The sequence below is a fragment of the Haliaeetus albicilla genome, chromosome 12 (genome assembly GCF_947461875.1).
Source record: "Haliaeetus albicilla chromosome 12, bHalAlb1.1, whole genome shotgun sequence".
Lineage (NCBI taxonomy): Eukaryota > Metazoa > Chordata > Aves > Accipitriformes > Accipitridae > Haliaeetus > Haliaeetus albicilla.
This window is the reverse complement of record NC_091494.1, coordinates 34329555-34353164: the sequence shown is the minus strand read 5'-3', so window position 1 is coordinate 34353164 and position 23610 is coordinate 34329555. Positions and strand designations below refer to the sequence as shown.

At 39.1% G+C, this 23610-nt stretch overlaps 1 protein-coding gene across 9 annotated transcripts in view; it reads right to left on the bottom strand.

The window, feature by feature from the left end:
* Positions 1-295: 295 nt before the first annotated feature.
* TNRC6C (trinucleotide repeat containing adaptor 6C) overlaps positions 296-23610 on the bottom strand; it is a 111409-nt gene continuing 88094 nt past the window's right edge. For 4 of the 9 annotated variants that reach the window (XM_069798957.1, XM_069798958.1, XM_069798960.1 and 1 more), the window contains 13 exons: positions 21283-21456; positions 19905-20051; positions 19328-19450; positions 17342-17425; positions 16773-17004; positions 14877-15044; positions 13496-13687; positions 13205-13348; positions 10224-10340; positions 7651-7845; positions 6183-6253; positions 5298-5437; positions 296-2204 (listed from right to left, as the gene is read on the bottom strand). In XM_069798957.1, the coding sequence (XP_069655058.1) occupies positions 1844-2204; positions 5298-5437; positions 6183-6253; positions 7651-7845; positions 10224-10340; positions 13205-13348; positions 13496-13687; positions 14877-15044; positions 16773-17004; positions 17342-17425; positions 19328-19450; positions 19905-20051; positions 21283-21456 (2148 nt within the window). In that variant the 3' untranslated portion in view covers positions 296-1843. The remainder of the gene's footprint in view (positions 2205-5297; positions 5438-6182; positions 6254-7650; positions 7846-10223; positions 10341-13204; positions 13349-13495; positions 13688-14876; positions 15045-16772; positions 17005-17341; positions 17426-19327; positions 19451-19904; positions 20052-21282; positions 21457-23610) is intronic. The other 5 variants (XM_069798959.1, XM_069798962.1, XM_069798961.1 and 2 more) reach the window with 3 other exon arrangements.

Sequence of the window (23610 nt, the reverse complement as noted above, 5' to 3'; positions counted from 1 at the left end):
TATTTTATTTTGTTTTTTAATAATATCTTCAGTGCTAGGAGTTGGGTTTTAAAAATACATGAAATGGTGTGGAGTTGCTCCTCGGGAAACCCGGCTTTCCTGAGACATCTTCCACCATGTGCAAGATAGTGATCACAAAGTTTTCGCCACTTTGACGAAGAGGAGAAAAACAACAACAAAAATAGTACACAGCAATGGCCAAAGAAAAGAATAATACAACAACACTGTTCAATCCCAGAGCTCTGAAGTAGCATATCTTCATTCTGAAAATAGTTTTCTTTATGATGGAAGTCTCTTTTTTTTTTTCTTTTTTTTTTTTAATTCCTTTTTTATTTTAAAGTTTGAAGGAGAAAAAAAGGTCTGTAAACAGGTGGGAGCCAAAACTCCTGGCTCCTCCAAAAGCAGTCAAAACCTATGTCCAAGTGCTTGTTTCTGTTCCTGCTTGCAAGGGAACTATCAACTCTTTACAATTATCTATGGCCACAGTTCAACAAGAGTATTTTTTTTAAACTTTATATTCCGAATGGAAAAATGGTGCAATACTCCGGTAATAATTTTCTTGCATTTAGTCCACAATAAAAAGCCGCTAAAGGTAGATATACATATTATTCTCCAGAGATACACACTGTAATTTTTAAAATGCGTAAGAGTCCTTGAGTAAACATTTACACGTGAATTGTCGCCGGCCCCTTCTATCAGTTTCTTTCTTTTTTTTCTTTTTTTTTTTTTTTTTTTTTTCTTTTTAACATTATAGGATTAGCTACAAGAAGGGCTGCGGACACTCAGTGCAAAGTTAGAAGCTAATAACAATTAAACATTTGACCAATGAGCAAATAAAAAGCATATACTGAATAAAAGGAAAAAATTCACACTTTTAGTTAAACCACATGTGGGCACACACATACACGCACACATACATACACACAAGCACACTCACACACATACATCTGTTCCAACAAAAACATATAGTCTGAACTTTAAAAAAAAAATTCTTAGAGCCTGTTTTTTGTGTACTGATGCTGACCTGGAAGTGTAATAATTAGACTTAGAAAGTGTTCACATTTTGTTATTGGCCTGCTGGATTCAAGTATTTGCATGTTGATATGTTTTTTTTTTTTGTGGTTTTTTTTGTTGTTTTTTTTGTTTATTTTTTTTTTTATTTTTTTGTTTTTTACTTTTTATATTTTTGGGATTAAAAAAATGACATGAAAAAGTAATGAAACAAGGGTAATGTGCATAGGCAGATCCATGGGAGTAGTGGACACAGAGATACCCCAACCCTGCCCTCCCTCCCCCCCGCTCAACCTGTACAGTCAATAGTTACCATTCAGATTCATTACTTTTCTGTACCAATGGTAAATATCACACTTCACCCTTTTCTGATTATTGGGTCCGCCTCTGGTAATGTGCATAATAGTCACAGGCTCATTTTAAATAGGCTTTCATTTCCCCCTTCCCCACCCCAGTTGATAAAATAACCCTTTCCAGCCCAAATTCTGAAAAGTGCCCTTCATGATAGACCTATTCTAAGCAGCTTTTATACTTTGTTTTGAAAATCACCATACAAACATAAAAAGACAACATAAAACAAAAAGCCATGAAAAAAAATAAAACCTGTCATTAGCATGTGACACTGACCAAAAGTAGCCCATACTGTTTCACGAACAGTTCACAAGGACTTCTGCAGTTTCATATTCGATATTGGACAGAGGTACTAAAAAGGGCTGCCAGTCTGATCTGTTAAAGCTGGATTCTTCATCAAGCCCGGGACTGGAAAGGGTTACAATTTTTATTTTTCCTTTAGTGCTGATGATTGTTATTTCCATTTTGTTTCTCTTGTTTCCTAGATGGACTCCCCACTGAGAAGATCACCCGGAAGAAGAGTATTCAAAGGTGTCGGGCTTCCGATCACTCTGCCGTCGTCGGTGCTCGGGGGTCCCCAAAGGCTGCTGGAGTACTGAGGCACCCCACCCCACAGCAGGTCGCTGCTCCCCTTGCCCCCCAGGCAGGGAGCGTTCCAGTGGCCGGCGTCGTTGCGCACCAAGCCGTGAGAGCTGCTGGAGGAGCCCAGGCGAGTCTGGTTGGTTCCAGTGTTGGACTGCCAGCTGGAGGTGGGCGGCAGTGGCTGGCCTTGTGCTAAGAAACGGTTGACTTCTTCTTCACCAGCAAACTCGGCCAGGATGGTAGTGTTTCCCAGGACACACCTGAGGACGAAAACAAAAGGTGCAGCAACATGAAACAAGGCGTGCAAAGGGTACCTCTGGAAGTATCCGAGATGGATATCAATCCATGTTCCCCCAAGTTGAAGTCAAGGTGAAGAGTTATGCCACATCTGCTCACTTTTAGCAATCCCAGGCTCTTAAACAAAGACTTCTCTGTCCTATTTTCTATCTACCTTTCTACATCCATAGGCAAACACACAAAGCCATACGTGGGGACACCACCTCATTTAACTAACATGCATCACAGGAGGCTGTACTCTAGGCATAAAGATACAGGCATACCAGCATTATCAGCAACAAATGATGCCAATAATGACAAATTTATTATAAAAATTTTTCAAAAACTATTCTCTTCACATGAATTTCTCATCAAAGAATATATCCTGCAGCAGATTCAATCATTTGCTGCGTATTTTAAAATCAACTAACCAGGAAAAGAAGTCTCTCTCTTTTTTTTTTAAATCTGCCAGATATAGGAGCAGAAATAACACTCAGACACCTTCCACCTCAGGATGTCTACAGCCATCACACTCGATGATAACTTTTTAGTTACAGCAAAGGCTGAAATGCTATTTCTGAGGCCATGCTCAAGCACCTGATAACACTGCCTCCTTTCCCTACTTTTATTTTTGCATAAATGTTGTAGCTTTTATTAGTTCTGAGCACTGGGACCTGTAGTAGTTACAGCATTTTGCTTTACTAAAAAGATAAGATAGAAAATACAGATCCAACAATGCATCATATAATGTAGCAAAGCAAGCTCCAGACCACAAGGTGTGTAATTGCTCCTCCTTTTTTTAATATTCTCAGAAGACTTGAAGACTCAGAAAGATTAGAGAATCCTTTTTTCACATGTAATGAACAAGTATGCTTTCATACCTTTAAAGGTCTTATCCCATCACAATGTTTGAGATTAACTCATCAATGTACAGTTCAACTCTTCTGTGTCTAGTGCTTATTCCTGCTTTTATTTAAAGATATACTTGAAACCCACTGGCTGTGTTGGGAACACATATTCAACATCTGTACTCTGACGTCCATCTGACAGATGGACCACTTGGTGGATAAAGAATTGGCTGGATGGTCGCACTCAAAGAGTTGCAGTCAATGGCGCGACGTCCAAGGGGAGAGCAGTGACGAGTGGCGTTCCTCAGGGGTCGGTCTTGGAACCGGTGCTGTTTAACATCTTTGTCGGCGATATGGACAGCGGGATTGAGCGCACCCTCAGCAAGTTTGCCGACACAACCAAGCTGTGTGGTGCGGCCAACATGCTGGAGGGAAGGGATGCCATCTAGAGGGACCTTGGGAGGCTTGAGAGATGGGCTTGTGTGAACCTCATGAAGTTTACCAAGGCCAAGTGCAAGGTCCTGCACATGGGTCAGGGCAATCCCAAGCACAAATACAGGCTGGGCGGAGAATGAGAGCAGGCCTGAGGGGAAGGGCTTGGGGGTGTTGGTTGACGAGAAGCTCAACATGACCCGGCGACGTGCATTTGCAGCCCAGAAAGCCAACTGTATTCTGGGCTGCATCAAAAGAAGCGTGACCAGCAGGTCGAGGGAGGTGATTCTCCCCCTCTCCTCTGCTCTCTTGAGACCCCACCTGCAGTACTGCCTTCAGCTCTGGGGCCCCCAACATAAGGACATGGACCTGTTGGAGCAAGTCCAGAGGAGGGACACGATGATGACCAGAGGGCTAGAGGACCTCTCCTACGAAGACAGGCTGAGAGAGTTGGCTCCAGGGACACCTTACAGCAGCCTGCCAGTACCTAAAGGGGGCCTACAAGAAGGCTGGAGAGGGACTTTTTACAAGGGCATGTAGTGACAGCACAAGGGGTAATGGCTTTAAACTGAAAGAGGGTAGATTTAGATTAGATGTAAGGAAGAAGTTCTTCATGTGAGGGTGATGAGGCACTGGAACAAGCTGACTGGAGAGGTTGTGGATGCCCCATCCCTGGCAGTGTTCAAGGCCAGGTTGCATGGGGCTTTGAGCAACCTGGTCTAGTGGAAGGTGTCCCTGCCCATGGCAGGGGGGTTGGAACTAGATGATCTTTAAGGTCCCCTCCAACCCAAACCATTCTATGATTCTATGATATTTAAAACAAGTGCTTATCTTTAAACTCACATATTAATTTTGCCTTTGGCATTATTTCTTTTACTTGATGCCCACATCTAAACCGGTATAACTAAGATAGGTCAATTTTTCATCTCCAATTGTTCTGAATGCTGCTTCGTAATATTTAATTAAGGAGTGGTCAACAGTTAAAAAAGCAACATGGTCATTAATGTCATTATTACTACAATTCCTGTTAATCAGGTTCATGGGAAAGTAGTTGCAACTTTACATATGGAGTAACCATTGCTCCTAAATTTCTAAGTATAGGGAAGGTAATGAGGCCAGTAGTACAGCTAGTTCCAAACAATGTTTCTGCTATGATCAGTACTTTTCATTATACTCACGCTATAACCTGTTGATAAAGAAAACTGCTTTCCAACTCTAAGCACCTAAGTATTCTTTTGAAACATCAGTCTCTATATTCTTAATCCTCCCTGATGTCACTGATTTTATCACTCAAATTCTCCAGCTCTTGCGTAGTATGCCAATTAGTCCCATGGATTTTAAAACACCTAAAAAGCACATTTTGTTGTCGTACATTTCTTTCAATTTCTTTCATAACTCCTTTACGAAAGAAGACCACCATGAACCCATTCTTTATTTATCATTGTTTTGTCCTTTCTGTTGCTTTCTAAAGCCAAAACCTCGTCTCATGCTCTCTCTGCGCTTCCTTTGGAATTCTTATCACATCTTATGAATTCTTTGCATCCTTATAGGTGACAAATCCTTACTGAGCACATTATTAACAGTGAATATCTATTACCAAGTTTTGTAGACCTCTTATTTGGTAGTATATGAGTATCTAGCCCCCAATTATTTTTTCCCTTTCTCATCAGGTAATTTTCAAAATCAGATTAAACTAACTAGTGATCAGTTCCAAGTGCTAGCAAATAAATGTCTAAGAAAATGGTTTCTGAGATAAAACTGGCTTCATAACAAAGGAAAGAGAGAGCAGAAACGTACATATGCAGAGACTTTTGGGCCTTGGCTGCTTCTTCCTTGGAACTGTATCGGACCACAGCATTCCCTTGCGTGAGGTTCAAGTGGAATGTTATTAGAGGGCCATGTTGCAAACACAGTGTCCGCAGTGTGGAACCATCAATCTGTTAAGAGGGAAAGGGGGGAAAAGGTTATCTGTATTTTTGTGATTATACTTTAAACGCTTGTTAACTAAACAAGTTTAAAAGCTAAAGAGTAAAGGTGGAAGGGGGGGGGGTGTGTGTGTGTTTTTCTTCCATAAGAATTTAATTATAGACTTATCACTGTCTTCATTGAGTGAGACAGCCTGTCTTTTTAAGATTTCCCTACAGACCTGTGCACAAAATTTCCCAATTTAGGTGATACAAATTATATATATCATAAGAAGTCCACAGAAGTCCAGAAATAAGTCAAAGGAAACCCACATTGTTCATAAATATAACTAAATTTTCCCCAAAATTAATTTGGATATCTACATTCAAGGCTTTGTGGCTTATATTCTTCCTCGTGAATGACACTACGTGGAGAACTAGAGGATTTGACAGACTTAGGAGAAAACCAAAACCAAACCCATAGCAAAAGCAGATTTTACATCTCTGTATCTGCTTTAAAACATCATTCACCTCCAAACTTACACATATATAAATGGTGCACATTGAATGGCTAATTACAGCCTTAAAAGTTCATACTTGATTTGACAGCACTTTGAAAATTTAACAAATTCCCTGTAGAAAACAGACACTTGTAATAAATGCAGAATAATTATTTTTCCTTCAGATGAACCAAATGACCAAGGTTGATAAATGTTGTTCTTATCTCTTAAATGTGAGAAGTCTCTTTTCATAACTAGTTATGTACAATTCTATTTACCTGGGGTGTGAGGTTTCGAAGAACCAGCCAGCTGCTTGTTCTCCCTGAGCTGTCAGTACTCCATGCAGAACCTACAATACAAATTCCACAACAAAACATTTTATCATGGTGTGGAGAGCATATTACAAGAAGAAAACTTATCTGGAATCACAACATACTAGCAAGCGTTACTGCTACTGAAAACAAATCCTACAGCAGTTTCCTCATATCTTGATTTATTGTTCTCTTTGGAATGAAGGTTGCTGAATGAAAACCTGTTTTTGTTACATTTAAAAGATCTGTGGCATTTTTCACATTCCCACAATAACTGTTAGAAAACTAGCGGATGCAGATATGACACTGCAACAGACTGTATCTTCAGGTTACATTAGAATTAATCTGGAGGACACATTTTAAAAGCAATTCAGACGTCCAAGCTCAGATTGCTGCTTGCTGTTGAAGATTTTTATAGCACTGCAGCATTCTGCTATCTTGCCAATGATAGATTAATGTATATGACTTATTCAAAACAGATATTTCTGCACCGACAATGTTCTGATTAAAGATACAAGGACATAACCAACAAAACCTGCTTTTCCAACTTCAGCCTGGTGTTTTACAATGAGAAACTGTACAAGCTTGGTATTTATGAGTGGCATTTGAGAAACTGCAGTACTTCTGTAGTCACATGCATGACCACACTCAGGCTCCAGAGTGAATCCTGGCATCAGCAATATCTGCCCACCAGGTGGGGTTTTGGTGAAGAAAACAGATACAAAATAAATGGCAAGAAGAGGGAAGAACATTTAACTCCCAACTTAGTGTAAGCAGATTAATTAAAATAGTCAGCTTTATATAAAATAGGTGTAATACTTTTGAAGCTGACAATACTTCACAAACAAACATGATTTTTTATATATATATATATATATATTTATTTATTTATATAGCCAGATCCATGGTTTCTCATATTTGTATTTAGCACAACAACGACATCTAAAAAAAGAGCCTGCATGAAAAAAATCAAGACATTCCCTGAGGGCCCTGCAACGCCATCAGGTCCTAAATGCTTCACATCCATGCTCCAAAAATGTGTTCCATATTAAATTCCGTGGGCTGATTCATTCGTCTTGAAGCCTCGTAGGCAGTCATAGATCATACCACAAAACAAGAAACATGTTTAAAAGATATTTTTAGAAATCAAGGAAATGGAAAAAAATCCTAGTTGGAGTTAAGCAATTCAGCAATTCCTACGTAAAATTACTAATATGACGACCTGAAAGATGATAGCTTCATTTACAACTTATCCTAACCAAAATAAACAGACATGAGCTTCATCCCCAAACCAGAAACATTCTACTTGTATTAAACCTCAAGTTTCTGGAGCCTAATACACAGCTATGGGGTGCCTCACTATTGTAACACAGAATAAAAGCAAACAATAAAAAGAAGGCACTGTGGTGTTATAAAACACAGAAGTCAAGAGTACCAGAGGAGTAAGAGCTGGTCCAACCCAGGGGACTGGCACCCCATGTAGATGATGGCTTGGTGTTTGTTAAGCCTGGAGGTGGTCTCGTAGGAGCAGTAGTGTTTCTGGGTACCTTCCATAGTTCATGGGATAGAGAGGCTTGTGTGTGAGAGATTGGGCCAGAGGACCACGTAGACTTGATGTCTGACAATTTACCTGCAGTAGAAAAAAACACATTTGTGTATTTTTAGTTAGCAACACCTGTTAAACCAAGTAGGATGGGTAATCATCAAGCTTCTGCACTGACTATATTCTTCCAGCTTTTCAGGAGAGAAAAGAATAGCATTCTGTACCATCCAGTGATGTAAATCCTATATCCTTTGAACGTACTTACACTAGTATTTACATTTTCAAAGAATTTTGTATTTAATGAATGTCCCACCACCTGCTACATATACAGTTCCCTTTTAAAATCTACTATTTCACTTTCTTGTGAAAGACAATACGTGAAAAAAAGACCAGAAAATGGACTTAAGCATTTGAAATCCAATTCAATCAAAATTATAATGAAACACTTCAAGATTGTCTCTCTCAAAGGTTTAATAGAACTTAACCACTTTTTCTTACACAACTCATTTTATCTAATATAAAGTAACCAGTATATCCTTATGTTCTTCTGATATATTATTAAAATTGCAAAGATCAAAGACCAACAAAAACTGTATTTCTGAATATTCAAAGTAATAGATATTCTTCTTCCCAAGTGTCTTTGAGAAAAATGAAGTCTTCAGAAGATTAGACCGTATCACAGCCTGTCCCTCTTTTTAACTTTTTACTGTTCATTTTGTTATTTCCCTAATCAGTTTTTAAACTACCTTACTACTGTTCCTGCCAAATCAGAGTTTTGTAAAATAATACAAAAAATAGGAACAACAAATACAGTTTAGCATTCAGTGGCAAACAAAATTGATTCAAATTATGGATACCAAAACAAAACCCTGTATTCACTTTTAGACTTACACATCTGTGCCTTTTTTCCCTTGTACCAACAATATGTTGCGAAATTAGAGTCCAATTTCCTTGTCATAGCACAGTCCCCCAATTGCTAACATTAGCAGCATGTGCTTGACTGGAATGGACTGAAATGGTCATATCGCTGTGTCTTCTGCCACAGCAAATGGCACTGTGATTTTGCTGCCTTAATGCTTTAATGTTGATTGCAGACAGTAAGAAAATACTTGGCCTGACAAAGTCCAAGATGGAAAGTGAATTTTTTCAAAACCAGATTTGAACTGGCAGATTAAGCTTATACTGAATCAATGCTTTGCATCAGGCAGCCACTGAGGTTTTTTTATTAGTCCTAAAGCCAAATTTACCAGTCACCAAATCACAGCCTCAGTTATATACACACACACTTCCCAAATTGCCTCAATTTATCTATATCATTTAACTCAATGATTTTATATGAATTATAACAATTTCAGTGAAAGGGCAACCACTCTCCCATCTTCTTGCAAACTGTAGCAACAAAAATCATTTGACAATGATGATGAAGACGTTAACAAGGGTAAAATGGTGGAGAGAAAGGGAGAAGGTCTGAGTTTTAGAACTCAGAGCAGCTCAACCTGTGATGTAGCACACGATACATGCACATTACCACAGATTAGATGTTGCTATGTCACTACTTCTCATGGGGTTAACACAAAGATTAGATGACACTGCAAAAAAATAAAAAGCAAATAAAGCAGAAATGCATGGCAGATAAAAGAAAAGCAAGCCATTCCTTTCTTTCCCTTTCATTGGCGTAAAGCATTTCAAACAAGCCCTTTTTGTTGTGCATTCTGCAGTATGACTTAAAGGTTGCACCCTCCTTTATTCAAAGTGGAGGGTTTTCATTGATTAGATATGAAAATCCTAATACAATCCATGCAACAGCCCCAACACATTTTTATAATGGGACAAACTGGATATTTAGGTAGCCAGTTTGCAACCAAAGTTTCCGTGATTTGCAGAGAGAGATGCTCCAGAATTTATAGCCCATTAAAAAGAAAGGGGTAATTATTTAGACCATCCACAAGCTCAGCCATATAGGGGAGCATCAGGCTTTGGACTGACTATTAGAAGACATTTAAGAGCCCCAGACCCAACCCCTCCAGAGCCGTGCAGAGTACCTCCTTGAGGTACTACTAAACTTTTGCCTGAGCTAAAGATGCTTCACGTTTAACAGTGAATTTATTAAAAAAAAAATTATCAGCTCTTACTGGAAGGGTCTAGCAGTGGTGTTTCTACTGAGGTCCTAGACAATATTCCTCCTCAAAGTTGCAATGGAAATAGCCATTAAGGGATCTCAATGCCAATACAGAGTGACAGCACATGGCACCAAGTGGAATGAATACATTTTTCCTTAGCACAATTCCAGGCATACCATCCAACGCTCACCACTGAAGAGCTGCCAGGAGAGCTGCCTAGCTAACACAGGACAAAAAAAATGTTTCTCTCTATAGTAGCACTACTGTAATAACTGGGAAAACACTTCCTAGGGCCTTTTCTCAGAATGCAGAAGGATGTGGAAGTAGAAAGGCCATTTTTCGTACCTGCAATGCTAGGTGCGGATGCAATGCTGCTGAAAGAGCTACTGTAGCCGGAGGCACTAAGCGGCCAGGCACTCGATGAAGGCAGCGTGGCATTCTGAGATGATGTTGGGGATGACCCTGCAGAACCAGCAGAGAAGCAACTAAGAAAGATGGCCATAATGATGTCTGGTGTGACATAAGCAAATCTGTTATGTGCAAATACAAACCATGCAAGGCATTTTCCTTAATCAGCCTGGTCTCTGAATTCTAGGAATGAAATGTTATAGAAAGCATGATAAAGTGAAGCAGAAGTCTTTAGTAGAAAAGAAGAGAAAGCTGGCACAGTAGCAGATGTACTCACACCTATGCAGAAGATCAATTCTGCATTTCCTTTAAGATATGTGACTCTCAGAAAATCAGTGTTACAACTGTTTAGTCTCAAGGAACAGGCTTCATTTATAAAGGTGCTCTGCCAGCTGACTTAAGCAATGCCAACTGTAGATGAGCATAGATGTATATGACAAACTAACCTCTTACCATGGGTGATTTGTCCTTAATTACTTGAGGTAAGCACTTCCCCTACATCCTCATGCCCACAAACATCTTTAGATTTTTGCAGACTTTCAGTAAAGCAAGGATGTATTTTAGCAATCTCTTCTCAAACTGATAACATTAAATGAAATAGCCTGAAACCATCTTGGTAAATCATTTACAATCTGAGGAGCTATCTAAGCATACACAGAATTTCCTTACTGGCAGCAAATGAAAGAAACAGAATGTAAAATAAAATATCTTCATTATAAAAACCAGAAAGGCTGGAAGTATTCTCTCTAGTCACCAACAAAATTAAGTGTGCATCCTAGGTGACTTATCATTCCTGACATACATGGATGGACTGTGATACTGTAACATCTTTAACTGACTAATAAAAATCAGTGAGTTCTTTGGAAAAGAGTGCTGTACTGAGGTAGAAGGGAGGAAGTAAAAGGACTATCTCATCCCTCACAGCTCAATAAAAAACACAGGCCACAATTTCAACTGGAACAGCAACCAACCAAACTTTACCTTATCCAGACTCACTGCCTTCCACAGGATACACCAATACAGACATCAGTCTCAAGCAAAATAATTCTAATCAAGGCCTTCTCTGGAAATAATCTATTCCCCAGGCAGGAGTGAGGGAATTATATCAGATTCAAAGGCCCATATGCCCACAGAGCTGAAACCATTCCTGATTCCATGTGGCTAGGACTTTCAGCTCATAGCAGCTGACCCTGCAAAGCTTCATGAGCAAACAGGGTAAAACACAAAAATAAACCCAAAAGGTTAGGTTTTGTCTGCTTCTACGTATACAGTGCAAGGACAGTATACGCCACAGTCTAGCCCTCTAAACAGAGATCAACTCTGTTAATACAGTCCGTGTACTTGAAGCTGCAGCATTCAAAGATAGTCTCTTCTTGGCAGCATGTCACAAAAGCCCCAATCTCATATGGAGGGGTACTGACAGTAACAGGTAATTTTACGTAGAGGCAAACACCTAGGTTATACGAGCATAAAGAAACAGATTCAGCAACTACATTTTTTATTAAAATTGTAATATTAACAAGCTAAAAAGCTAATGAGGAAAGGAAGCATACATGGACCCCAACAGTCACTGCTTTTCAGAAGGTTTTGGCTCTTGAAGGCCTGTTTACTTCTGCAAAGATCATCTATTCTGACCCTCTCCAAGTAGTGTAATTATTTCTTCATTCCACAGGCAGATCATACACCAACAGAGCTTATACTCTCCTTCTATAAAGGAGGAAGACCTGTGGTAGGTATCACCTAACTTACAGGTATAGCTCTGTAGGGCTAGGCTTTTGGCCTAAAGGGAGTATTTCTTGCATGCACCATATCTGAACTGTGACTGAATTATGTCTTTATACTTCTCTTTTTATAACTTCAAACCATCCAGGTTGCCTGCCCCTTGAAGTACATTTGGATCATTAGAAATTAATACAATGTTACTCATGCACACAAATACTTCATGTTTCAGCTTAAATAAAGATTGCTTTCTGGTAAGAGACAACTAAAATCATTCAAGGCAATGAAAACCCCTGCCTCCTTTCCCTCACATTTCACATCCCTTCACCTGCGTTAACAAGCCCAGAGCTGGAAACCCATTTCAAGGATAGTTCTGATTTACAATCTACACAGATATCACAGATTAACTACTAGAAAATCCACATTTTTAATCCTGACAGGTCCTTCTCTACAACCTGGTTATACTATTCCTGTGCATATTAGAGTGCTCTAATAGAGCGCAGGTAACTTGCCTATTTCGGCATGCCGATCACAATTAAACCAAGCCACCCTTCCCTTGATCCACTTTCAGTACATGTAGTTAACAAGTAGCATAGTTCCAATGGTTTATTGTTTTAGAGAACATCCTTTTAATTCTGTAGTAAGCACTGCCAAGACAAAAGGAATGGAAATGGCACTGGGAAATACTAGTTTACTAGTCAATTCCCTATTTTTTCTTTTCTTTGATGGTTTTTGGGATAAAAGAGCTCTAATTTATTTTGCTGATTGATCTTCTAACAAAGCTACAATTAATTAGTGTGACAGAAGCCCGCTGTCTCGGCAACGACTGTGGAACTTTTGTATTGTGTCTTCTGAGTATTTCACAAAGTGTGTGTAAGAGGTTGGTCAGTATGGAGAGCAAAATCTTGTTCAAAACAAAGTGTTACAGGTTACAAAAACTTCAGTGACCACAGAAGTTTGTAGTGCATCTCACAGCCTTTTCCAATGTAAAAATATTTACATTCCCATGGAAAACCAGAAACTTCTTCGTTCCATATTTAACTCAAGTATTTCTGGATTTTCAGTGAAAGTTCAGAGCAGAAGCATTATTAGATTAGGATTACATGCAAAAAATATACTACATCCATAATATATGAAGTCAACTTTTTTGGAAAGAAAAAGAAAGCATACACAGATGTGAAAGTAATTTGTGTGTTTACCTCCACTCTTGAGAAGATAGCGATTAACATCCTGTATTGTGGTGTTTATGGTAGGCCCAGTTGGAACACTTCCAGGAGTAACGTCGGGGTCATTTTCAGGATCAATATTCTGCAGTCCTTTCCATGGCACTCCTGGATGAAACTCTGTTTCAAATATAATAAAAAGAAGAGTATATAAAGTCATAATTCTCCTAAGTTCCTGTGTATCAGAAGGCATGATGATTCAACAAATAAAACCAACGATACATTTTAAGGACATCAGTTTAACACAAATGCTTTGTATTTTGTTACCTGGTGGCCAGTTTATGCTGGAGCCATTGGAAATTTTATCACTATCGGTTTTGGCACGTGACCAGCTGTGAGGAACAGCTACGGGTGGACTGGCAGGCGATTCACTGTTTTGAATCAGATCATACCGGCCGTAAGAGTCATCAATGGAGGACTTTCCCGGAGGACCAATACTTAAACCTCCAGGTATAGCACCTGTAATGAATGAAATGGAAAGGCTTTGTTTAGGAGTGGGACTAATTTTGGGTATGGAATTTCATCAGTCCCTATATTTTTTTGTTATTGTTATTGCTGTAATTCCTAGTAAGGCTGTTAAGCCTTACTTGCTGCTTTGTTTATATTTTAGTTTTCTTTCTGTATTACAAAGATAAAGAAGAAAATTAAAATATAGACACAGTAAGCAAGGCTAACAGTCTCTGAAGCCTTACTAGGAATTACAGCTGTGAGATACACCATTGGTACAATCTAGACACTCAAGTTAAAGAAATTTGCATTACATTACTGCCAAAAAGAGACTAAGTAATTCAAATCATTACACTGATGGTAAACAGGAATTCGCTGAGACAGCATACTAAGGAATATCACTGTATGCAAGCCCTCTTCTCATGCTTCTCTAGGTATTCACTGCTGACAGAACAGTTGATTTGAAATGGCCATTCTCATGTTCCTACAAACTACCAAACTACAATTTGGCATAAGGAGTACAGCAACTTGCAGAATAAAAAACTATTGTAAAAGAAATAATTCATGCTGCTCATTGTAAAATCCAGGATACAATAAAGTTAACAGAGCACCATTTTCTAACAGAATAAACTTGGTACAGGAAATAAAGGAATAAACGACTCAGGATACTGGAGGCGTTAGGGATAAAGGTGTTCAAACAGATTAGCAATTGCTTCTGGAAAAATACGAAGTTTGTGCTCCTAACTCCCAGGGTGGGTAACTATGTAATCCATCATGCCTTTGTACAGGACTGGCTGTAAAAGGTTAACGATATTGGAAAAATAGTGGGAGAAAGCCAATATAAATTTTTTTTTTGGATTGAAGGTATGCAGACCTGGAGTAAGGGGAAGCTTGTGGGACTTGTTTTGCCAACACTAATGGCTTGTTTTACTTGAACTCCATGTTCTGAGCAACAAAATTCAGCAAATGAAGAAAACCACCATTCCTACATTGCATGTAGGAAGTGATAGCTGCAAGAACTTCAATGCATTGTTGAATGTGACTGCAGAAATCATCTTAAAAATATCAGTCTCAAAGGGCGCTCTGTACCAACCATTTATGAGCCCTTACCGAAAACAGTAACATGGAAAAAAAAAATACAATTGCAATATGACTCAAGTCTCAAAAAGCCAGACTGACACAGACATTAAATGTGACATACCGTGCTTGCTGGAGTTCTGGTCAAGCGAAGAAGCAGCACTAGACAGATTATCCATTGAGTTGGGGTGTGTCCACTGAGGAAGGCGAGACTGGGACTGAGAAGTGTCCTTCACTGACAAACCACCAGTAATGTCCATGTTATTTACATTCATGTTCGGGTTCAGTCCAGCTAAGGGGAAATAGGTCATTAGATACCCATAATACACTGGAGGATTAAAAGATGTGTTTAAAAATCCAGTTAAAAAAATTATTAAACATTGATTTTCAGACATCTGTACGTATGTGTAATAATTTACTATGCACATTTTCAACCTGCTGTCAAGAACTTTTGCTTTTATGGGAACACCAATAGAACTCCCATGAATTCAGAAAATGTTAAAACTTTGCTAAAAGGAAAAAAAAGAAAAAAAAATGTAGGTATAATATTTTAAAGCTGTTAGTATTTCTACTTGCGGTCTCTTCACTTGTCTCAGAAAAGGCATTCTGGAAGAATGCACTGGAATGCTACATTTAAACCAGCGAAGAATTTGCAGCATTCCACTGCTAAGCCAAAATATTCCTCATGTCTCACCAGCACACTCCGATGATGCTTGCCATTTTATTTTGCTAACAACATTTAAAAAAATCCCAAACAAAGCAACTAATTAAAAGGTCATACGAAGAGCTGCTATTCAGCATAGCAGGTGTTGTACTATTTGGGCATATATTTTGTATAAGCAGAACAAAATCACTCAGAATACATTTAAGGAATAATTTTGACATGCTTCTGTGATGCGAATCTGGGTCCTTTTTGATTTATAATCCTGAACGTTAGCAGATCACAGGAAGCTGAGATATGATAAGAACCTCTTAGACTTAGGCCTTTAATTCATAAATTCTTTTGCCGTCTGATGCTCCCTGCTATAACAGCTCACCATTAGCAGTCAGAATTACCTTCTTAACTGCTGCATAGCAGAAAAAGCTTGGCAATTCTATTGTACACAGCATAAAGAGAGTCACAAAGAGATTAAATTAATTCCTTTATGTCATAAATGAAGTCTGTAGCATACATCAAACAATCACAGAAAACAGGTCTGAAAGGTTGTTCTGTTCACCCTGTCTCAAGGCCGAATCGATTATTTTGACATCAATCATATTTGACAGATCTATGTCTAACCTACCACAAAATGACCTGTGAAGATTTCAAAAACTTCCCAGACAATTTATTCCAGTACTCTACTTTGCTTAAAGCAAATAAGCAATCCTTAACATTTAACTAGATCTCCCTCTATGCAACAAAAGTTTATTACTTCTTGCATTAACCACATGCAAGAAAACTTCTTCGAAGCTATCTTTTAAATTTTTGAAGATTCCTGCATGTCTCTTGAGTCATCTCTTTAGACTATAGTGCAGAGGATTTAATTTTTTTTATCTTAGCAGTCATGTTTTTGAACCATCTCATCATCTGCACAACACTTTCTGCATTCCTTCAAACTGATCCATATCTTTCTTGATAGATTGACCAAAATTGATGCCTTACCAGTGCTGATGACTTTGCATGACTTCCAAATGATATTCCTGTTTATCAATATGACATTTGTGTATGTTACAATATGACACTATTAATTTATATTTAGTTCATAAATAGCAACATACATAGATAGTTAATTTAGCAAATCTTCTGTTCTGATATTTGCAGGCAGAGCACAGTAGAGCAAATACAGCCCACCTGAACAGCTACCAGATAGGCATATGTAGTGCCATGATTTTGTTTTGGCATCTCAGCATTATTTAATAAACATATCTTTTATATTTCTGTATTTGTTATACTATGAAGCAAAACATTTAGATGCTGAATTAATGAAATATACTCCCTCTGTCTTTTTCATATGGAACTGCATTAATGAAGGACACTTACCAAGAGGGTAAGGAGCAAAGGTGTTCGGTGAAGACTGTTGCTCTTTGGTCTGCAGGTCAGGTAGGCCGGGAGCCTGGGGATGGGGTGAAAAGCTATCCATGGCTGATTTGCCTGCAGAGGGGTGCAAAGATAGATGTGGAGGGGGAGGCTGCTGCTTCATAAGCAGGGCCTGGGCCAGCTGGCGCTGGTGCTGCTGGATCTGCTGCTGCATGTTATTGATTGTACGTGCAACCTGACAAGGGGAGGGGGGGAAAAAAAAAAAATTCAATAAATGCTCAATTGAACAAAAAGACACTAGATTTCTTGTGCCTTTCTCTACAGTGAAATAACACAATAGATCTCTTTACAAATAAAAATTGGCTGTATTAAGGGTTGAAGAGCTTTCCTCCAATAACTGAATGCTGTGAAGTAGCTTTATTACTCTAGCATTTTCCTTTTCAATACTCAAGCCATGCACTATATCACTGTTTCTAAGGATGCTTTAGCTGCTTTGGTATAATGTAGTACAATCTCTTTAAGCTATTGAAACCAAACTGTAATGGAGAGATTGAACTGGCAGGCAAACCTACTTGCTGCTCCTGTTGTCTCATGGGTCCGGAAACATTACGCTGAGCCTGTAACATCTGCTGCTGGATTTGTAAACGTTGGTACGCCTACAAGACAGAAATGAGAGGTCAGAGGTCCTAACGTATACAATAAGCCAAACAAACTTGCTTGAACAGCTCTGGTACATTATAAATTAGAAAAGACAGAAACATTGGAGTTTTCTGAAAACAGTCAATGAAGCAAAAGTAGGAATCTTGTTACAAATGTATTTTATTATAGATACAAGTCCAGTGCTTGTTCATTTGTTTTTTTTTTAAACTAAACATGTCAATAAACTGATAAGTAAGTTTGTGAGCAGTAAGTGATCATTAAACATGGGAACCTTTTTTTCTCTGCAAAAACTGTTACACAAAGCAGAAATTAAAATAGAAGTTTATAATATTATACAAATAGGATAAATACCAACAGTTATTTTTGTTTTGGCCTTTTTGAGTTCTGATACTTTGTATTTAATCAGTTGTGATGCTTTATTCCAGAAAAATTCCACCAATTTTAATGTGGTTAACTGGGTGTCCTGGTTTCAGCTGGGATAGAGTCAATTGTGTTCTGCGAAGAATGTTGATAACACTGATGTTTTCAGTTGTTGCTCAGTAGTGTTTAGTCTAAAGTCAAGGATTTTTCAGCTTCTCAAGCCCAGCCAGCGAGAAAGCTGGAGGGGCACAAGAAGTTGGCACAGGACAGAGCCAGGGCAGCTGACCCAAACTGGCCAACGGGGTATTCCATAGCATGAGACGTTCCATCTAGTATAGGAACTGGGGGGAGTGGGGGCGGGGGATCGCTGCTCGGGGACTAACTAGGTGTCGATCGGCGGGTGGTGAGCAATTGCACTGCGCATCATTTGTACATTCCAATCCTTTTATTATTACTGTTGTCATTTTATTAGTGTTGTTATCATTATTAGTTTCTTCTTTACTGTTCTATTAAACCGTTCTTATCTCAACTCACGAGTTTTACTTCTTTTCCCAATATTCTCCCCCATCCCACTGGGTGGGGGGGAAGTGAGTGAGTGGCTGTGTGGTGCTTAGTTGCTGGCTGGGGTTAAACCACGACACTGGGCAGTAAATTTTTTTTCCCCCAAGGTATTTCTCTGAAACACGTGAATTTAAAATCCAATTCTGTACAGATACTTTTCAAGTAGCTGTGTACTGTTCAGTTATTACCATGGCATGAGATCATTGCTATGCTCCTCAAAACTAGGAAACATAACCAGAAATGAATAATCGTATCAAACACTGTTACTAATAAAAAAGTTTGACTAGCACATTGAGATCAGCAACTAAGCTAGTTTGTCATCCTCATTTTTATGTTTAACCCTAGAAAATACTGGCTTACTGTTAGCAATATCTTTTTTCAAAATAGTCTTAAAATCCAATTAAATATTTTCATACACACACACACACACATATATACACACAGAATTTGCAAATATAGCAAAAGTCCACAACTTTTCAAAAACAAGTAGTTCTTATCACATGATGTGTTTAATAGACACTCCACTAATAACAGGAACTTTACCCTATACTTTATTATTTAGTGAGGCAACTGAAGAAAGTTCTCCAGGTAACTCAGGTGACCAGCACTGCTGAGTTTTCTCTCTTGTTGCAACACAAATCTCCCAGCTGGTCCATCAGTTGCATACATTCACATGTAATACACAGATTAGTGCTGTTTCAGAATATACTATGTTATTCATACCAGTACAAAGACAACTGACTTTTCAGTTCCACTGATCAGCTGTAAAGGATAATTATTCCACAAATTGCTATTTATAAAGCCTGAAGCAAAAAACACGATTTTGTTTCTTTAAAAAGAAACTCTACCAAAAACATCAGCATCTGATTGTTTTAAAGATGTCACATCCATTTAAAAATTTAGTTAGCAATTCTCTTATTTTATCTTCATGCTTCCAATTCTGATTTAGAGCTTATTTGCCATGTCTTTTAACTTACCAGCTGCAGCTGATAGAGCTGGTTCAACATCGTCATATGCTGAGGATTATTAATTGGCGAGGTTAACTGTGCAGGGCTGAGACCAATGTTTTTTGCTGCAAACTGCAAAAGCTGTGCTTGAACCTAAGAAAAAGCAGTGTATTAAACGTTGTACATTTACTTTTAAAGCTGGCAACTGTGTAAGCCGTTAATAAGAGTCACAAGACATCAGCTGGAAAATATTACTATAACCAGTGGTAGAACCATGAACTATCAAAAATTAACAAGAGGCTCTAATACAAATCTTAATAACCATACTCAAACATCCATTTATAGAAAAAGAGCTGAGAACAAACTCCTCAGCTCTCTAGAAACATGTATGTTTTGCAAAAATGAACACGAGAATGTGTCCACAAAGATAACGTATAGAATATACATGCGAGAACATCTTACCCATGTAACACGCTTACTGGCTAGTAAATTAAACAACACACAGCTGCAAAGCCTCAGGAACATGACAGAATGCACATGGAGAGGAGGGTGCATACGGAAGAGTTCCAGGGAAAGGGAAAACTCATGAGTGGAAGTGTCATCTAACCTGAGGGGATAGAAACTGAGGCACTTGAGCACGAAGACTAGGCTGGGATGAATTAAGAGGTTGCACTGGCGGTTGCTGCGGCTGTTGCATGGTCCTGGCTTGTGCTGCTCCGCTATTGCCAAACATACCCAGATTGCCACTCGGTATCTACAGCAGGACAAGACAGACATTGGCATTTAAAGACATCACTCAACATATAACTTGGAAGTTACTTATCTGTGCAGTCTTTATCCTCGCTGATTAATTATGACAGGTGCAGATAAAGAAACCAGTACGTACAGACTGTATTGTCAATCAGGTATGGCAAAGATTGCCATGTACCCAACATCCCAAACCTCCAAAACTTTGTGCAGATGCCTGACCAAAAGGTAGCTGAAGTTGAAGATCACTTTTATAAGGATGCATAACCCTAGAGGGTCACAAGATGAACAAAGAAAAGTACTCGCCAAAAAAGTTTATTTGTGCAGCAAGGGACAGGAAAATGGAGTCATTAAACTCACAGCATTCCAATTCTTAAATTATCTAGGCAGTCTTTATACTTAAGTCATTTTACAAAGCTTCTGAGAACTGACATCCTATATTAGTGCAGTCTCCACTTCTGAAAGTTATGCTTAATGGGCTGTAAGTGCTGGACAAGTATTGCCTTTAGAAAACTAACTTTGAAAGAATATACATCATAAAAGCCACCATAGAACAATACACAGAGTTTTTCTGTGTTGTTATTTCTTATCTTTGCTGGAACTTCAATTTATATGGCAAAAATAACCTTTTCATAATCAACAGTAGTTTACGGCCTCTCAGTCTCGTGGTGTTTATCAATCTTCCCCTCCATCTCCTTTCCTTTTCTTTCCCTTTCAGCATGTTCTACCCAGGGGCCAGAACATCCCTCTTGCCACAATGCTCTATTTGACCAGAGGTGCTAGAAGCAGTTTCTTTCTTAGCACCTGTCAAACCTATGAGCTGCCTTGACACTTACAGCAGGAATAAAAAAAGCCCCCATCACTTCTGACCCATCTCATCACTGAATAATTATGCCAGCCAGGAAAAACGAATAAGAGCAATGTCTTTGCCTTAGAGTCTGCGACAATTAGCAACGCCTCAAAAAAAGAAACCTCACTTCAATCAAGGCAGAGCTATACCAGGGTTCAATGGTATAAATCCGTAATACCACAGCCTCTTCTCAACGGATGTGTGTATTTAGCAGACTAAAGTGAAACGTTTACACAGCAGGCAGCTTCTCCACTGATACTTCACATGAACAAAGGCGTTGCACACACTTTCAGTTTAAACCACAGTTTTCCCCGTTGGAAGTGATGGGCATTAGCAGCAAATCCAAGAGAGCTGAAATTCAACTTGGGATCTCCCCGAACAGCCTTACCTGTCTAGAAGAATTCAAGTTTTGCATGCCCAGCCCCGAGGCAATCCCGCCCAGGGTCTGATTAGGGAGTGCACTGTTTGAAAGGGGGAGCTTCAGGCTTGGTGAAGGCAAAAATGGTGAAGTAGTGGGCTCTTCCACTAGGCCGCCATCCTGATTGGAGAAAGAAAGGGTGAGCTGTGTGCGGTGCCCAGGAGCAGACAGCGCACAAAATAGTGTCCCATGGAAATATAAAAGGGCATGGATGAATAAAAATATTTAAAATAAAAAAGGTATGAATAACAGGGAATGAAAAGTATGGAGTGAAGGGAGAAGAAAGAGAGAAACAGGATTAAGGTACTGTTTTTCTTTGTTACACTTAATCCCCAAATGCACAATCACCCTCACCCACCTCTCCAGAAGGAAAGGAGGGATTCTAGCAACTGATCGCAGAGCTATCATGCAGCTGTCTCCTCCTCCCCCCTTAGATTTTCTCCTCTCTTCTCCACCGGATTAAAAGGTGAAAAGGGAAGAGACCCCACACATTTCAGGGAAGTCTTCTGCTAGTTTGCTAAACTCTCAGCAGTAGAGCACAGACATAAAACATACTGCTTTTGCTAAGCCAAACTTGGGAAAGGCCAGATCAGCTTATTAGATATCAGTCTGCATTTGGTTCCACATCATAGCTCTGCTCTTAAAAAAGCATTTTTGCATTAATCCCCTTTCCTGAGACACATGAGCCTTTTAATATTCACATAGCACAGAGTTATTATTATCCACTATGAAACATTACACTCCAACACACCCAAGGAACACAAAAATACTTAAAAACAATAATGATAATCTTGTCTGCATAGCCTTCCTAGGAAAGCGATTAAGACACTGCCTGAACATCCCCCAGGAGGCAGCAGATTTTAGCAAGACATAAGGAGCCCCCTCTGATCACCAGGCTATAAGGAGCCAAGGTTGAACATGGATATGATGCACAGAAGGCAGTCCCCGCAGGGGGCAAACAGCAAGTCAGAAAATAAAATAAATCATATAATCCCCAATCAAACAGGTAGGTATCTAGCTAGTATTACAGTGGGGTACCGAGTTCTATCTCAAACTGTGCTTTGATGTCTGGGAAGCCTGCGGCAAGCACGATCAAATAACACTGTGTACAAAGTAGAGCTCCAAAAACAGGCAGAGTGAAAAATCTTTAATTTGCAGTGCGCTGGACTGGTGTTTTTCAGGCAATATATCCACTGCAAAGAAAGGCTTTTAAATAGGTGAGGACCTAGGTTATTTCAACCAATAAATTCAATGCCCCAGAAGATTGAGAGATAATGATAAGCCTCCTTTGTTAAAAAAGCAGCCCAGTCCGCTAACCAGATACCCAAACAAATGACCTAATGCAGCAAGCATGCTCCGTAAATTTTATGTTCTAAGTTAATCCTGAAAAATGCATTTTCAACAGCTCTCCTTTGATGCAAAGAAAAAGTTTCTTTACTATCAGGCAAAGTGACACTTGACATGCTATCTGACTATCCTGAGGGGGACACTGACATTTTCTAATGATATCCCCAAGGTCTTTCAGCTCAAGATATTTCACATTCTGCTGGACATCAGTCACACTCCACAAACAACTGCAGCTTGCATGACAGTAACAGGTTCAAGGATTTCTCCTTAGATCACAGACATATGTTTACAATCCTGCCCTTCCCCCTTTAAAGTGAAAATAATTTCAAGCTTCATGCGTGCTCTCTCCTTCAGATGCCATTGTTTCCTATGTGAACAGACCTATTGACCATGAAAGACCAATGCAATCCCCACCTGCCCCCAAAATTTATTCAAGTCTTGTCTCATCGACATTATTTTTTCTCGTTTTGGAAATAGGCAGTGCCAGGGACAGTGGAGCACAAGCCACACAAGAGACCCAGGCATCTAATTTCCAGAACAGGCAGACTCTTGCTGCAAGGCCACCTTCACAAGTGTGTTCCTTGGCTGAACTGCAGCAAAAGTCTTTTGTAGCAAGTTTGTAACACATTCACTTTGTTCTATTTTTTTAAATTTGAACTTGTCATAAGGTGCCAACTGTGCTGCACAAATCTGTGCTCTGTAAGTGGAACTGAAATCAATTCATTTAACAAAGTATTTTAGTCGGTCAACACAAAGTACTCATAAGTCATTCTCAACCTAGTCTAGGCAATACCTTTACTGCTGACAATGGTTGGTGACCCATTATTTTTCAGGCTCCTTTATGTAATAATTGTTTCCTGAAGAGTAATCTTTTCTACCTAACCTTTCCTCTTCAGTGATTTTCTTACAAATTTACGTTACGTTTCTCCGTCAGGCTAATCAAACAAATCG